A 17435-nucleotide genomic window follows, 5' to 3' on the forward strand; every position below is an offset into this window, starting at 1 on the left:
ATATAAAGAGCATTATTGATAATTGACAAGTTTCTTTTTGATATTCGGTAATAATTGATAATCGCGCACGCGAGAAAGTAAACGTATCTTTCCATGCTGACTTTTGACGCTAATGTTGAATCAAAAGACAACAAATCATTTGATTAAAATTAATGCTTGATATGCATCAATTTCATCCATGTAGCTTAATACTAAAAACGAATATCGAATGATCGACCGTTAGCATGAAATACTATCTTTAAAGACTTATGCATAGTCTAAATTGGGCAGTAACAGTAGTTGATTAAGGAGTAGGCGTAGAACTCGACCAATCATAGTCGATTATTCTTCTCACATTCAGCTGTGATTGGTGAATTTGTTACTCTTACAATCTCATCCATTACTGCCATTGTACCACGCAAAAGACCATGCAAAAGACTTTACGCAGAAACGAAACTCTCTAGAAGTAACGATAGACTAGGGCATTACGCATCATGTATGTATGTGTGTATATATGCGGTTGGCGTGATTGGCGTGTAACACCGAAGTGATTCTAGCTAGAGAAGAAAAGATAAAAATCCAAGGAAGTGGACGAACACTGAATGTGTCCTCTCATAACCTTCAAATCTGCATTTTCGTACTTGTATCTTCGCGAGACAAAGCTACAAATTTGCTGGCCTTATTTACATTCTGCACAGCTGATCGTTCATTTACACAAGATTTGCGCAAGATCGGTGAGAAATTAATTTTCGTAGGACCTATATCTAAACGCTTTGCTAAGAGTTTCAGGAGCGAGGAAAAGGACGGTAACATTATCAGCAACAGATGCTGCTCGCGCGAAAGATATGTCAACACCGTACAATCGAAAACGCGATTAATGCCATTTAAATTCGCTACGATTCACACTCCATGTGGTTTCATGGATTTCATGATTTTTAGAAAATTTTAAGATAACACTTTGATACTAAGCACTCTTAATCGCTACAAGAAAAAAAAAATGAAATTCATGACACAAGTTGCTTACTATATTATAAAATTTTTCCACATAATCTTATTTTTGAAAAATACTCATTTGATTTTGTGAGGTAAAAACTGGAATAATCCCTAGTGAAAGAAATATGGATGGATATTTTGAATTATATTATTTTTGATAACTTATTATGATATAATATACTTTATACATATAATTGAGAATATTTGGATCATATAACTTTGTATTTTACCTTATATAATTGTCTCTCGCGTCAGTATTTTATATATATTTTCAATGCTGATAAATATTGTAGAAGTAAGGTTCTTGATCAAAAGCTCTCTTTTGTATATATATATGTGTGCATGCGCGCATGTGTGTATATGTGTATGTGTGTGTATGTGTAATATATTTTATTAATTTTCTTATTACAGTATGTGAAATGTATATTTTTTAAAAATATATACTCATCTATAGTGTGAATTATTATTTGAAAGGATAGTACAAAGGATAGTGGAAATAAGACTATATAATTTTTTTCTATACCAATAACTTTTAATACTTTTTAATGTTCCTTCCTTATGTTTAATGTTTACTTCCATAATGTTTATTTTGATTTATAATTATGTATAAGCAATTTCATAATTAATAATATTTTCTCTAGATAACCACAGGTTACACATTTATTAAGTGTGGGTCATGCAGACCACTTGCAGAGTAATGTAATGAATAGCTGTGGGAACTCTAATACTAGCACGAGGCTACGTGGTTCCAAGTGTGCTGAGACTCAAGACGAGTCTATCAATCAGGGAGGAGAAATAGAGAAAGAAGATAGTGGCGTGATAAGTGGTTATAGTGTCAATGATCTTAATGTACCACGTAGCACTCTGGTCATTTGTCAGCGAAACTCCAACTACTCCTCAGATTACAGTTTTGCAAGATTCAAGCCAAGGTATCATCACCTTTGTTTCAATTATATTCTTGTTATGATATCTCTAATAAATCAAGGTAATTAAAAAGAAATAATTCTTTGCACCAGACTTAGCGGTCTTCCAAGAAATGAATTTCGAATGGCACGTGGCGGATCTACAGATCGTGCTAGGGGTGGAACACGTGGAAGGGCTTTTAAAAAGACCCTCAATGATCGCGAATCAAATTCAGAGTCCAGCTATCACTCTACATCTAGATCCAAGTTTCAAGAATCGTTGAAAAATCATGAGAACGCACAGGGCAAATACTACGATGATAAAAGAATAAATGGTAATTACATTTATGTGTGTGTGTGTGTGTGTGTGTGTGTGTGTGTGTGTGTCTGTATGTGTGTGTGTGTGTGTGTGTGTGTGTGCATATAATATTTGTGTTTGTTTTGCTGGAATTTTATTTTTTAAAGAAATCTCTCTCTCTCTCTCTCTCTCTCTTGTTTTAGAGGATTCGAGAATTTCTAAGCTTTTGCGACGATTATGCCGTGAAGATGATTACGATCATCTCATGGTACTTTGCAAGCAAGTGCAAGAAAGTATCGTCGCACACGAAAATCAACGATACATACGACGGAACTTGGAAACTATTTGTGAAAGTCTGTTAGATTTCTTGCACTCTGGTCCTGGTCAGGAGGCAAAACAGCAGATTGCAAAGTGTTTGGGTCGAATTGGATATGTGGTGGAACAAGATTTTAAAAGGTATGTTCACATTCCTATATGTAAAAGATATATTCTGTATCTCTTTATTCCTCCAACACACATGTGATTTGAACAGTAAGAAAAAACAGTACAAAACTTGTTTGTATTTTCTAGATACATGGACTGGATTTTTAATAAATATTCATTGGAGCATAAAGATGATGTAAAATGCCTGTTAATGAAATCACTTATCGAGACGCTCAAGATGGATTCTGAGATATCAAAATTGAAAGAATTCTCCATGGTAAATAAAAATATATTTATGTTCATATATTAAAAATTTCGATAATTTCTAATTATTTGCTTTCATTTCAACATAACAATAGATATTAACCAATTTTTTGTAATTATGTTATTATAGCCGATGATGTCCCAGTTACAATCAATATTAGAGAATGTCGACAGAGCAGACTTACTGGTAGCAACTGTGGATGCTATATTACTCATCATAGATTCTTATCCAGAAACATTCACGAACCACTTTCGCGATACTGTGGACATACTTGTGGGTTGGCACATCGATTCCACGCAACAAAAGTCAGTTGTCATTTACGCGAGTCGATGTTTGCAAAAGTTGCGCTCGTTCTGGATAGCGGATCTGCAGTTTACTCTAACGTTACTAGGACAATTTTTGGAGGATATGGAAAGTTATGACGAGGAATTGAATTCGCCCGAATCCGGTCGTACTTCGCCCGGCGATGATGGATCCCCGACACCGAGGGAATGCATTCTGCGAATTACGTCGTTAATATCCGTCTTTAATACGGTAACGAAGAGCGTAGCTGAGCATCTGAATCCAAATCTTGCACCCAACGTACAATGGTCTTTCCTAACGAATTGTCTATCGAAAATGTTAAAGACCGTTGTAAAAGCGATCGAATTGGAAGAGGATAACGACACTTGGCTCAAGATATCTAATAATCCAGAAAATTTGATCAAATATGTAAGAAATATGAGTTCGTCGCAAGAACATGTCGAGATACTTTCCAAACATTTTAGTAAAGACGACGTTACCGAGGAAAATCTTATTAAGATGATAAAGTCATTGACTATAAATAAGAAAAATGATAAGAAGAATTTCAAGATAGCTTCCGATAAAGGAAACGTTTTGTCCAAGGAGAAAGGACAGTTGTTAATGAGTGTAATGCGATCGATGGAGCCAAAAGTCAAACAGATTGAAAACTTGTCGGAAGAAAAGGAAGAATTGATTGTGGTCGCGAATGAATGCGCCTTCTTGCTCCTTGGTTATCTTCAAAGTCGAGTAACAAAGAATCACGAGCTTCTCTATAAATTTATCGATCTTCAGTTACAAAGAGTTAACATCTTTTGGGACGATACCATTATCTCCATGTTGAGCATCATATCAAAAATAATAAAGGAGGTATCTGCGAACTTGCCATTGGAATTGGTGCACACGTTACTTGGCAAGAATTCGATGCTGCTAAAATTAAGATTCCGAAATTCCATTACCATTCAAAATGCGAGTTTGAGCGTATATCACAGTCTTCTGAGTCTAAAGAATATTCCGTTATTACAGGAATCTTATCGCTATATATTAGCGGATTTGGAAATAGCTTACAAACTTATACTATCCGATATAGATATTTTGGTTGCAGACAATCCGTTGAATGATCTACAATATACGAAAAGCGACGTTGAGATTGTAGTTACGTTCATCTTACGGGCGCTTTCGGACATAGGTGAGCATATACACGCTGCTATAATCGCAAATGTATAAAAAGAACGAGAAAATGTGTAATAAGAGCTTTTATACCTTTTTTTAGCAAACGCAAGTAATTCGATTATTGGAATGTGGGCTTTAAAGCCCAGTATCTTGGAACTTCTCGCAGTCAGGTTAAAACCATACGACACTGCACTGTCTACAGCAAGTCCGTTTTTGCAATATAATATTCTGTATTTGCTCTATGCGCATTGTTCCAGGTAGAATGAAACTTACTACTTCTAATACTCTCTTTCGATAGTTTAATGAATGAATACATAATTTTAACGTGTGTGTCGATTTTTGTGTGTGTGTGTGTGTATGTTAACAGGTACAATCACTTCGTTTCAAGCTCCAGCTTGATAACAGGTACTACCGCTTCTCGCCCGATGGATATGTTTCCCGGGACTTTGGATGTACCGACTACGTCACCAGCCAGCGGTCATTTGTCTATAATTCTCAATTTGATAGCAAAGACATATAACAAAAATACGCCCGCATGCACTTTGCTCCTTTTGTCCACTTGGTTGCAAGAGATTTGCATACAGTCTGAAAAATATATCGGAATCTTGAGCGAAACTCAGGAATGTCAAAGTATAATTGCGAGTTTAATCAATTGTGGCGCTACAACGAATGATGATGTTGCGAGCGCAGCATGCAATCTCTTTGAAATGTTAATGACCGCAAAGGATGTGGTATGGAAGCAAGAGACCTATTTGAGTATTGTGGACCTAGCGACTTTGCATTTGACTTCGTGCAACAAAACGATCCGCGAAAAATACGGCGCGCTGCTAATGTGTATGCCCATTAACATTGTTTTATCAAAATTGAACAAACAGCATTTATTCTCAGACACCAAGGTAAGTGCAATCTTTCTGAATATAGTTTTATCCAAATTTGTCGAGTTAATATCTCTTTCTCATTTCATATTTAAATGTTTTCTATATTTAAATGTTGTCTTGACTGTTGTGTGATGCAGAAAGTGCGAGAGATCGTGACTTATTCGACAGAATCGTTGATTCTCGCTCAAAGATTGCATATGCGAAGTAACAACAATGGGGAATTGTTAGCACAGCATTTCAAAACGTACATGGCGTTTCTACTGCAAGAACATTATCTCGACGCATCTGGGTTATCGGAAATATTTACTTTATGTTGGCCAGCTGTGTAAGTACTCTTTACCCGAGATTATTTTTTCGCGAAAACGATAATAATCACATGAAATGTTTCTCCATGCAGACCAGAGAATAGAACTACAGCGAGAATGTATGATTTGGCATTGGCAAATTGTTCGTTTCTGTTTTTCTGGAGCGGTTTCGAAGCAGCGCAACATTGTGTCCTCAACAAGCTGCGCACTTCTCTGGGGAAGCCACAGGAAACGTTTACGTCAATCGAGAGTGCTCTGAAGATTCTGGCTCGTGAAATATCGTGCCACAACCTAGACGTGATGAAGAAGCAGGGATTAGAGAACCAGGAATTAGATCGCATCTTGCACGAGCACACGCGAGTACGACTCTTCGTCGAGTTCCTGGAACATCTCGAAAGGGTGATTCACAATGCGGCCGATGGTTGCGCGATGGCGCTCTTACCACTGTCAAAACCAGTCAGAACCTTCTTTCATACGAACAAGTCGACGTGCAAGGAATGGCTGAATCGCATACGATTGGCCTTATGCGTAGTCTCGTTGCACTCCGGCCTAGCAACGAGTGCGTTGCGAAACGGTCAGAGATTACTAGAGGATTTGAGCAATGCTGATAATACGCAAGGAATCGAATTTGAGAGGGCAACATTATGGACTACGCAGGCGATGGTCGCACTCGGCGAAGCGGAGGCGTTACAGGGGCTTTATCTTTATACCAAGAGCAAGGATAGACAGTTTTCCTGGTTGAAAGCAGCGATGGAGGAAGCCGCCGGGCGTTACGAGTCAGCGGCGGATGCCTACAAGCAGATCGTCGACGATCATGATCACGTTAAAACAAATGATGACGAAGGCGGCAGAACCGCGAGACTCGAGAGCGACAGTCAAGTGCTGGGCTTCTGCATGCAAAGACTTTCCAATTGTTATAAAGCGGTCAGTGACTGGTCTGGATTAGTGGAATGGAAATCACGAGAGACCGAGATGCTGACGCAAGAGAATTATATCGCCGTGAGGAAGCAAATTGCAGAAAATATTGTTCCGCAGCAGGCGGATTGTCTGAAAAAGTTCGAGGAGGGCAAACTGATCTCCTTGGATGAGTTGTCGAATTGGAACCTGCTGGAGAAGAAAAGTAATTGGAGCTGCGCGAAAACGCTGGCTGCGTGCAGCAACAGTTTGACGAACGTTGCGCTCAGAATTCGCCTTAATGAATTCGACGATTCGTTTGACGATAGTATTATCGAGAGATGCCAAAAGGTTGCGGCCAAGGTGATGCAGGACGGATTGCGGAACGTGCCGTCGGAGTATCTCAGTGATGCTATACTGCTTCAATATTCTGCGACGGGACTGAAGAACATATCGCGCGGCAAGAAGGACAAGAACGTTTTCGAATTATTCAAGGTTGATAAAGTGAATAATATCAATTCCAACATTTTAACGCAGGTATTGTGGTGGTCTGAGTATCTGGATCAAGCGTGCGACAGCGGCTCTACGGAGGTGGACAGTCTACGATTACATGTTGTCAGAACGGCCAGGAAAGAAGGCAACTTTAATTTAGCGAAACGTGAGATGATCAAGTACTTGAAATCGGAGCAAGACCTCATTCGATTGGAGAATTCGACTGCTTGCACTTTCACTGAGATCACAAGCGGTATGCTGAACGGGCCTATCCACGTGAAATGGACTAAGAGTAGTATGCGCGCATTCAGAGAATTGTCGAAATTATTGTATGACATGGAGAAAACGAGCGAGGCTTTAAGAATGTGTTGCGTGACCGCGTTGGGGATCTCGCAAGCGATCGTCAGTGGCGAGCAGTCTGCTGATTTACGGGAAACGGGAACCAAGCTTTTGCTTACCCTGGGTAAGTGGATACAACAGGACACAAACGTGAAGGAGAATCCTCAATTGGAGGAATTGCTCCGATTCGAAGCTATGCACAACGACGGCCTGATGGACAAACTGTTTGGCGAGACGATCGATCTGATTCCTACGTCGGACATGATAATCGGTAAATTGATGCAACTTGGCGTGAATCAGTGTCCGGATCTGCCGCGAGCCTGGTCCAGTTTTGCCGCTTGGTGTTACAAGTGGGGCCGAAAGATTGTGGACAACTCCAATTCTGGTCAATTGACGGATACTGATCGAATAAATATACAGTCGTTACTGCCGATGGATATAGCCGAAACTGATCTCAACACCATTTTTTCTATACTAAGTCAGAACAAAACCATACCCGAAGACGAGGGTGATATCGACATGAATGACATAAACACATCTGACATGATAGAGAATCAACTGAGGAACGTATCGGTCTTAAGTCACGCCAGCAACGAACATCTCGGTATGCTGGTCGACATCTGGCGACAGGCACAGAAAAGGATCTATTCGTATTACGAGCTTTCAGCGAACGCGTATTTCAAATACTTACAATTAGCAAATAATGACAGCAACGAGTGCGACACCATCACGGCAACGTTGAGATTACTGAGACTCGTGGTGAAGCACGCTCTCGAATTGCAGAATGTTCTCGAAGCCGGTCTCTCGACAACCCCGACCGCGCCATGGAAAGAGATTATACCGCAGTTATTTTCGAGACTCAGTCATCCCGAGACGTACGTGAGGACTCAGGTATCCGAGCTGTTGTGCCGAGTGGCCGAGAATTCGCCGCATTTGATCACGTTCCCGGCCGTGGTGGGCGCGGTATCCGGGCAGAAGAAGATGTACGGCAAGGTCGTTAGCCCTTATGAAAAGCCCGATGACAATGATAGCTCGCAGAATGATGTAGATTTGAGTGCTGTCATAGAGGAACGAGAGGGAAAAGAAGGAGAGGAGAATAATGACGGGGAAGAGGAGGACGAGGAGGAAGAGGAGGATGAGGGAGATGAGGATGAGGAGGAGGAGGAGGAGGAGGAGGAGGAGGAGAATGAAGAGGAGAAAGAGGAGGACGATGATGACGATGAAGAAAAGACAGTAGCGGAAACAATTGCATATAACGACGAACATGAGAGTTTCATGGATTCCTATTTCTCGCAGTTGGTCGATTGTCTCTCGAATCGTATACAGGATTCGGTGATTCAAGTGAAAGTGCTAGTGAAGGAGCTCAGACGAATCACATTGTTGTGGGACGAACTGTGGTTGGCAACATTGTGTCAACATCACACCGAGATTACCAAACGATTCGAGCAGCTAGAAATTGAGATTCAACGGGTGCAGGACAATATATGGCTTACGCTCGAAGAGAAGGATAAATTGATCGCGGAAAAGCATAGGATTATTTTGAAGCCAATTACATTTATATTAGAGAATCTGCTATCTATGACGTCTGTATCTGCCGAGACGCCACACGAGAAGACCTTTCAGGAGAAGTTTGGTGCTTCTATAGAGGAGGTGATAAATCGATTGAACAATCCTAAGAATCCAGCAAAGCCCCAAATGGCCAGTTTGGCCTTGAAACATTTGGAAACCAAGTTAGCGCAACGCGTACACCGACGAGCCGCTTATTCTCTGTCAATGATGGACATCAGTCCTATTCTGGCTAATCTGAAGGACACCCGTATCGCCATGCCGGGCGTCGCTGCCATCGATAACAGAATCGTCACCATTATGTCGGTGGACAATAATGTTCAGATTCTACCGACGAAGACAAAGCCTAAAAAATTGATATTCCACGGGTCCGATGGCCACGTTTATACGTATTTATTCAAGGGACTAGAGGATCTGCATCTAGACGAGAGGATAATGCAATTCCTGAGTATATGTAACACCATGATGTCAAAGAATAGCGATACCAAGGTCTACAGGGCGCGGCACTATTCAGTGATCCCTTTAGGTCCCAGATCCGGTCTCATTCAGTGGGTCGATGGCGTTACGCCACTGTTTATACTTTATAAGCGATGGCAGCAGCGTGAGTGCGCCGTCAGCAAAACCGGTGGCGGCAATTCTGCTATTATGCGACCGTCGGAACTGTTTTACAACAAGTTGACGCCATTGTTGAAAGAATGCGGGATCGGCTTGGAGAACCGAAAGGAGTGGCCTATTCATGTGCTGAAAAAAGTTTTGGAGGAATTAATGAGGGAGACTCCGAAGGATCTACTGGCAAAGTTAGTTGTAATAAAAACGGGCATTAGCATACTTTTCAATCGGATACTTTCGACATCTATTCTCTCTTTCTTTTTTTCTGTATTTATTTTCCCTTTATCTTCTCATGCATTGCAGAGAGATCTGGTGTAACAGTATCAACGTCGGCAGCTGGTGGCAAGCTACCAAGAACTACTCATATTCCGTTGCTGTAATGTCCATCATTGGCTACATCATAGGTTTAGGCGACAGGCATTTGGATAACGTTCTCGTTGATCTTAATACCGGCGAAGTTGTACACATTGATTACAATGTCTGCTTTGAGAAAGGAAAAACTCTACGTGTCCCGGAAAAGGTGCCGTTCCGCATGACGCCAAATATTAAAACGGCTTTAGGAGTAACCGGAGTCGAGGTACGTCTTCTGATAATCTTATCGAGAAAATATTTCTTAATAAGATGAAGAAATAACAAATAATTGGTATCTTTTAATTCTAATTATAACAAAAGTCCAATTACGATTATGAAATTTTAATACCCTCGGAAATTTCATCGATGTTGAAAATTTTTACACCGTACTCGAAACGTTTTAATTTTGCACCAGACAAATGTCTCTCGTGTTAATTCTTTATGTACGTTTATAATTTCTTTATTTTAATATTTTCAGTTGAGAGAGACAGAGAGAGAGGGGGGGGGGAGGGGAGATAAAAGATTGAAGGAAAATGAAATAATTTACAATTTGTTCTTCTATTAGATAGCTTTTAGTTAAATGATAAGACGAATGATATTTAAAAAATTGTGTTTTCTATTCTGTTTTCTTCTGCATGATCAGATTGGCGCTCGAGTGAACATTTGTTGTTTCTTCCTGTTTGTTTTGTATGCTGATTATCTGCCTGGTTATTTAACTTTCGTTGTTTTTCCAAGTACATTTTGAAACTGGAATTGAAATTGCTATTGGGCGATTTAAAATGTAAAATCTTTTGAAAGGCCTTACGAAAGTTGGTATTTTTCCACGCGTATATGAAGGGATTCATTCCGCTGTTGGCAATGGCCAATGCGAATGTAGATTTGTACCAAACCGTTAACGACTTTGTTTTCCAATCAAAGGTTCGCATGCAAACTATGATAAAATAAGGAAACCAACAGATGGAAAAACAGCCCAATATCAGCAATACCACCTAATCCGAACATCATTGTTATTATTATCACTCATTAATATTGCTATACTTGTAAAACTTTTAATTCATCTCTGCAGCAAATTCAGTTTTCTGCCTTGATTTAAGACGTCATATACTATACCTGTACGCTTTTGCTATCGTTTTTCTCAGTGATATTCCGAATGATGCCAAGGTTCATGCGACGCGCGTGCATATGCGCTTCTCTCCAAATTTTCCAATATAGCAGAAACATTGCTATCCAACTGAGAAAGAATGCCGGTATTTGTATAGCCACTATGTAATATCTACCAAAATAACGTATTAATTTATGATATAAATTTTTACAGTCGCGCATGAGCAGCTGCTTTGAAATAATAAACTGATCGATCAAAAACAATTAATTTTCTTTTTACGACAATTATTGAATGTGAAATAATAAATGTCTGGTTACGCAGCTATTATGGTTACGCATGGAATATTGACTGAAAAACGAAGAATAGTGATAGAATAGTGATAGAATAGTGATAGATGTGGTGTACCTCGGCAATACCGTTTCCAATTCACACGAATGTGACTTATCGAACCCATTCCAATATATCGGAATCGATGACACGCCCATAGTGCATATCCAAGCGACGACTATAATCATCAGCACGCGTCTTTTGGTCGCGTATACGTTATAGCTCAGTGGATGCACGATAGCAACGTATCGGTCTATCGCGATCATTATGAGATTGTATATGCTCCCGCCGCACGCTAAGATAAACATGACGAAACGCGAGATGCACACCGACTTGTTGCGGTGTAACGCACTATCCACGTAAAACGCCAAATGATACGGTACCGTTATGCCCACCATAAGATCCGATACCGCTAGGTTTAGGATAAAGTAATTCGAAACGACGCTTCGGAGCTTACGAGCCCACGTAATGGCCAATATTGTCAAGATATTTCCCAATATGATTGCAACAAACAGGAAACAATCCAGCAAGATCCATAACACGTAACTGTTCTGTTCATCGGTGCTGTTTGCTTCCGACAAATCGGCCGTGTTCATTTCAGTAATGTTGCTTTCCTCCAAATACGAATACACAGTTCTGAAAAGAAATTTACGTACATTATGTGCGCATATGTATGTTTTAAGTTTTTAAAAAACAATTTTTCAAGCAGTTTTTCAAACAGTTTCCACTTGAATTTAAACATATAAGATTTTTACAGCTTCCCATTAAAGTTTCTCTTAAAAATGATCGAAGAATATATAGTAATAATTCTTTTAGGAATAAGAAAACTTGCATCTGGATGCATCCATTTACAGAGAAATTAAACTGAGGATATATTATATGTCTTCGTGGCACACTTTATACATCAGTCATGGCTATTTGTGTCTTACAAGATTTTTTTCAGTTTTGTAAAATCATCGGAATGACTTGTACAAAAATATGTGAAATATGTGAAAAACGATCAGTCAGCTAATACTGCTAATATTACTTACCTTTCGTACGCATACGCGTATATACACACGGAAAGAAACGGATTTTCGATGGTACTCTATAAAATGTCAAGGTATACTGCGAATTGTGCATTACGATTACGTAAACCTACGAAATATTCGAAATAAATTAATTTCTGCAAATATAAGCAGCAATTCTAGCTTTCAAAACGAAAAAATAACGATACCTCGCGTTTGTTTCGTCACTTTTTAGAGAGAGGAAACAAATTAATTATTTGGAATGTAGTTTAGCTGTTAATGATGCGGCGTTAGCCTTCACAATAGCTGCGATATCTCTCGCACATGAGAGCGTAGATCGATACAAAACGATTCGGCAGATATGACACGCTGGTATCCATTCAGGAGTGCTTTTACTTATCTACTCATTTAATAGTTTCCCTGGCAAAGACAGAACTGCCATATTAAATTATCAGCCGGCGCTATCAGCGGCTTGCCCGTAATCGTAAAAGATCGATGGGAGATGAACGTATGCACAATCATGATCGTGTTGTTGTATTCTCCTATAGCAATGTTCCAACTATGCATCCATTATGAACAGTATATATATATGTACATATGGTAGAGTAATTACCATTACTCTAATCGTTATTTATGTCCAGGGTATATTTAGGTTCGCTTCCGAGCATACTCTAAGAGTGATGCGTAGAGGCCGCGAGACGCTGTTGACCTTGCTGGAGGCGTTCGTCTACGATCCTTTGGTAGATTGGCGGGCGGGCGCGGACACTAGCATAGCAAGTTACGGTGCTTGCCAGGCTAGAGCGAGATGCACTGGCGTTGGAAGAAAACAGTTGGAGCAGGAGCTCACGCGTGCAATGTTTGCAGTAAGAACGGCAGAGATGCGCGCCGAATGGCTAGCTAATCGGTGAGAGAACAATATTCCTATTTTACTTTCCTACTATTTAAAATGCATTTAAAAAAACATACATTTCTCTTCTCACAAATATATATTTCTCTTCTTCCCTTTCAACATCCACTACTGAAGCTGTGGTAAAAGACTTCGATAGTGATGAAAAAGACTCAACTTAGCTTCTTTTTCGTACTTCAACTTGTATCTCTATTATATCGTTATTTGCATTTATCCTCCTTGTATAATAACTTGTATTACTTTCATGGGATGGAATTCAGAGATGAATTGGCAAAAAACTTGCCGCTGCTGTGCCATCACTTGAACAGCTGGATCGAGGCGACCGAAGCATCGCGTCAGTGCCAAGATTTACTGCAGGATCGACATCAGCAGCTCGCGCTAGTAAAAGAGGCGCAGGCAATCGGTCGGAATCACGCGTTATATTCGCTAGTTAAGCGATACAATTCATTCAAACGAGCACGAGATTCTCACGAGAAGGCAAAGGCAGGCTTGAAGGAGAAGATAGAGGAATGCGAGAAACAGATAAATATGCATAATGTGAGTTGGCGTTCTCGAGTATAACCGCAATCTCGATTCTACAAAAACCAAAGCATTCCCGCAAATCTCGAGATTGATCTCGATTATATAATGTTTCTTCGATGTTACTTTGTTTGATGATTTGTATTTTTTTTTAGATCGCGCTGGCCGCAGTACGAGGCTCTCAACTAGGACAATGGCTGGCGGAATTGGGAAACTTGACTAATCAACAAGATCATGTAGTGTTCGACCTTGTGAAGGAATTTCTGCAAAACGCCGGACAAAGTCAGATGATAGTACAATGCGAACAGTCGGAAAACGAACTGATGCAACTGGCTACCGACCAGGCCTTCTCCATAAGCAAATGTTTAGAGCTGTTGAGTCAATATTCCGCCATCTGCAACCTGTACCCTCTAAGCATTCTGTCGCAACACCGTGTCGTGCTCTATCACACTTGGGCGAGCGAGCTGTTAGCCACGGGTACCGTCGAGGCGTGTCACGAAATCATGGTACGATTCGAAGCCAGTCTAAATCCAATCAATCCGAGCAATCCGCAGGTTCAGCAGATAATAACCTTTTCGTATCAGTTGGAAGCGATCTTGAATGAGTCTAGCGAGAGATACAAGAAAGCTTATGAGAGGACAGTATCCCAAGGCTTGCCGGAAGCCGGCAATAGAATTGAGAAAGCGTACGCCGAGTCAAGAGCACAAATTACCGGATTTTTACGGCGGGAAAAGGGTGCGGAGAAAGCGTTCGAATGTGTCAATATCACCGCGCTTTGTTCCTTGAACATGCGATATTTGATGATGGAGGGCGCTGCCAAGTGCGCCGGAGATTGCTTAGTGGATCTTACATCCCGCGAGGGGGATTGGTTCCTGGACGACATGCGTCTGGTGTCGTCGTTGATTGTCGAGTTTATCACGCTGATACCAGAGAGCCACAAGATCAACAACACCGATCCCAAGATTGCGCTGATATTCAAGTGCTTGAGAAGCGCCGATTGTATTTACAAGGGTCTACAGGATCTTAATTACAACTTCCAAACTATCATATTACCGGAGGCGATGAAGACTATCGTCACGGAGGAACCGAGTGTCATGCGAATGATAAGCGAACTCGACGAGATTATAATACTGACCGGAATACCGCTCGGTGATATTCTGGCGCAGCTTGAGATGCATCTCCGGTTCACTGTGATGGAGATGGAGAGCCCCCACGCGGTAGTACAAAATATAGTGAATAACATAAGATTGCGATTCGAGGCGTTATTGTCGCGACAGGCGGAAGTTCAAGATTTGAATCAAGAGGAAAGTCTAACGCCAGGTCAAATGTTACTAATGGGTTTCAATGGTTTGTTTGAAAAAGTGCAAATGGAAGGTAACGCCTTAGTGGCTATCCTGAGCACCTTGGACATTCCGATGAATTGGAAAAAGATTGATCAGATACGCGAGGCCAAGGAGATGTCGGTGCCCATTTTCAACAAGGCGATCCGACAAGTTCTCGAAGATATATTTCTAATCAAGAGATTGCATACTATACAAGAGTTCTTTATGATGTGCAGGGACATTGCTACTGCATTCAAGGGCGGCTTGGCAAACATATATGATGATGAACGGCTTAACAAGCCCGTCCGATTATTCACTGCCGATTATGTTTCGAGGCAATTGCTCGGAGTGACGACGCAGACATTGGCGATCGCCCTGTGTTTTCTGCTGCAGCGAATGGGCCTGAATGTAACTACCGAGATCGAACAGAGAGATATTGGAGCAGAAAGCAAGGTCTCGCTAGAGGAGCTGTGTCGAAAGATGGTAGATTTGTGCTTGAAGAGGGGATTGTTCTCAGGCTCGGTCTTTACGCAAGGGAGTGCGTTGAATAGCACTTTGGAAAGCACTTGGCGACGGAAACAGGTTGCTAGATTGGCGCAACAGAGCGCCAAGGTAGCCAGGATCAGTCTTCAGAGACTTCAACTTCAGCAGACAGCTTATCATTGGTTGTACGAAGATGTTCTAATGATGAGACCCAATATCAATCCAATGAATCCAATGAATCCGATGCATCCTATGAATCGTTTGAGTGAGTCCTTTAATCGATTGCTATGTCGTTTATTTTACCGCTACGGTACGGAACCTCCTGCAAGAGAGGTTTAACGAATTAAAATTAAACTGTCGTCTGTTTTAAGTTTTAACCAAGTTTTAACCAAGTAATCAGAAATAATTTCTTTGTTTCTTTTAGATCGCTCTACCTTCATGCTCGAATTACGAAAAAAGGCAGCGAAATTGTCAAACTTGCAGTCGCGAGTATGCGAAGCACGCGAGCAACAACAGAATCTCATTTCGAGTGCTGTACAACGTCTCAAATGGGCTGCCGGCGCCAATCCAGCACTGGGCGAAGTCATGTCCGCGTTCGACAACGCGGTATTATCGTCGTGCGATAAATTGACTAGACAGCACAATTTAGCCGCGATGGTAGTCAATACGTGCAATTCCATACTGCACTACGAGGCTCTGAGAACCAGGACCTCGGAGAGTGTAACGCACGATACCAACCTAGTCAAATTGATCAAGCACTGGGAGGAGAGTTGTCTGTTGACGGTCAACCTGAACATTACCGTTACCATGACTGAGGAGAGCCTTGTACAGCTGCTGCAGTTGGAGAACAACGTGGATGCCACATGGTTGAAGCAGGCCGAGAAAATGGTATCCGAGGCGATAATCGACACTCAGAAAAAATTGCAGGAGAAACAAGAGGCTCTCTTTACGGCCGAAGACTATTTAAGGGAGCGAGTGATGAATCTGCAGAATGTACTCGCCGAGCATCACCGATTAATGTCGGACGTTAGAGCGTTGCTAAAGACAATGGCCAAGCAGGAGAATATCGATGGTCTGCAGGATTATCTGTTTACCTATCGGTCTTTCACGGAGAATATTTCGGCTGCAGTGAAGGAACTGGAAGCCGAGAATTTCGATTCTGCTCGCGGTATGGCGATGAAGGAAGAATTGGAGGCGATGGCGATCAAAGTGCCTAGTCTGTACAATCGATTGCTGGAGTTTGCGAGTGAGCGCAAGTTAAATTCGACGAAAAGCGCGGAGAAGCCTGCAACAGGCAATCTGCCGAGGAAGAGAAAGAAGAGGAAGAAGGGCAAGTTGGTGCGACAGAACAGCGTATGCCCGAGTCCGAGGAAGGGGACAGTATTGACCAGAGATCCGACCACGGGCAAGGGTAGGTTCCAATCTTGTGTTCTGTCTATCGATTGATACACTTCGCTTATAACACAATTATTCTCTTTCTCTTCTTATTATGTAGCCGTGCAAGAGCGGAACGCCTACGCGCTGAACGTGTGGCGTCGCGTGCGTATGAAATTGGAGGGCCGCGATCCGCAACCGTCACGCAAGTATACCACGGCCGAACAGGTGGAATACGTGATACGTGAAGCACAGAGCAACGATAATCTGGCCTTGTTGTACGAGGGCTGGACACCGTGGGTCTGAACGAATGACAGCTGGCGTTTGCGCGCCCCGATGGCTCGACACTCGTCTCACACGGTACTCAAATTCGTACCGTCGTACCTACGTCGCTCTATGTCGCCGTAGGAGGCAAAACACTCCGCTCGAAACCAGCTGGTGAAGTATCCGGCAATAACCGGGAAATATGTCGGTTTCATAGCTCGATCGTGGATCGATCTTTCCGACGCGACAATTGAAAACCCACTATGCCGAATGCCGATTCTATAGTTATCTCAAAAATGAGGCTGCGATCTGTTACTGTCTTGGCGACAAGATGGAATATCTCTTTCCTTCCTCCTCCTCCTCCTCCTCCCCCTCCTCTTCCCC

General features: G+C 41.6%; 1 protein-coding gene across 1 annotated transcript; it reads left to right on the forward strand.

Annotated features, from left to right (window-relative positions):
- Positions 1–574: 574 nt before the first annotated feature.
- On the forward strand, positions 575–17429 carry LOC108685163 (serine/threonine-protein kinase SMG1-like). The gene is made up of 16 exons (XM_018189832.1): positions 575–713; positions 1614–1901; positions 1989–2209; positions 2376–2628; positions 2743–2872; positions 2990–4328; positions 4413–4569; positions 4680–5208; positions 5328–5515; positions 5588–9583; positions 9699–9972; positions 12824–13086; positions 13350–13626; positions 13764–15678; positions 15838–16824; positions 16909–17429. The coding sequence occupies exons 2-16, from the start codon at positions 1675–1677 to the stop codon at positions 17091–17093; spliced, it is 10941 nt and encodes a 3646-aa protein (XP_018045321.1). The 5' UTR covers positions 575–713; positions 1614–1674; the 3' UTR covers positions 17094–17429.
- The last annotated feature ends 6 nt before the right edge of the window (positions 17430–17435 follow it).

This window comes from Atta colombica, unplaced genomic scaffold (genome assembly GCF_001594045.1).
Source record: "Atta colombica isolate Treedump-2 unplaced genomic scaffold, Acol1.0 scaffold146, whole genome shotgun sequence".
In the NCBI taxonomy this organism is placed as follows: Eukaryota; Metazoa; Arthropoda; class Insecta; order Hymenoptera; family Formicidae; genus Atta; species Atta colombica.

Coding starts and splice junctions, on each gene's coding strand:
- LOC108685163 (XM_018189832.1), top strand. CDS start 1,675: ATGAATAGCTGTGGGAACTCTAATACTAGCACGAGGCTACGTGGTTCC. Junction 2,873..2,989: donor AATTGAAAGAATTCTCCATG/GTAAATAAAAAT, acceptor ATGTTATTATAG/CCGATGATGTCCCAGTTACA. Junction 15,679..15,837: donor GCATCCTATGAATCGTTTGA/GTGAGTCCTTTA, acceptor TGTTTCTTTTAG/ATCGCTCTACCTTCATGCTC.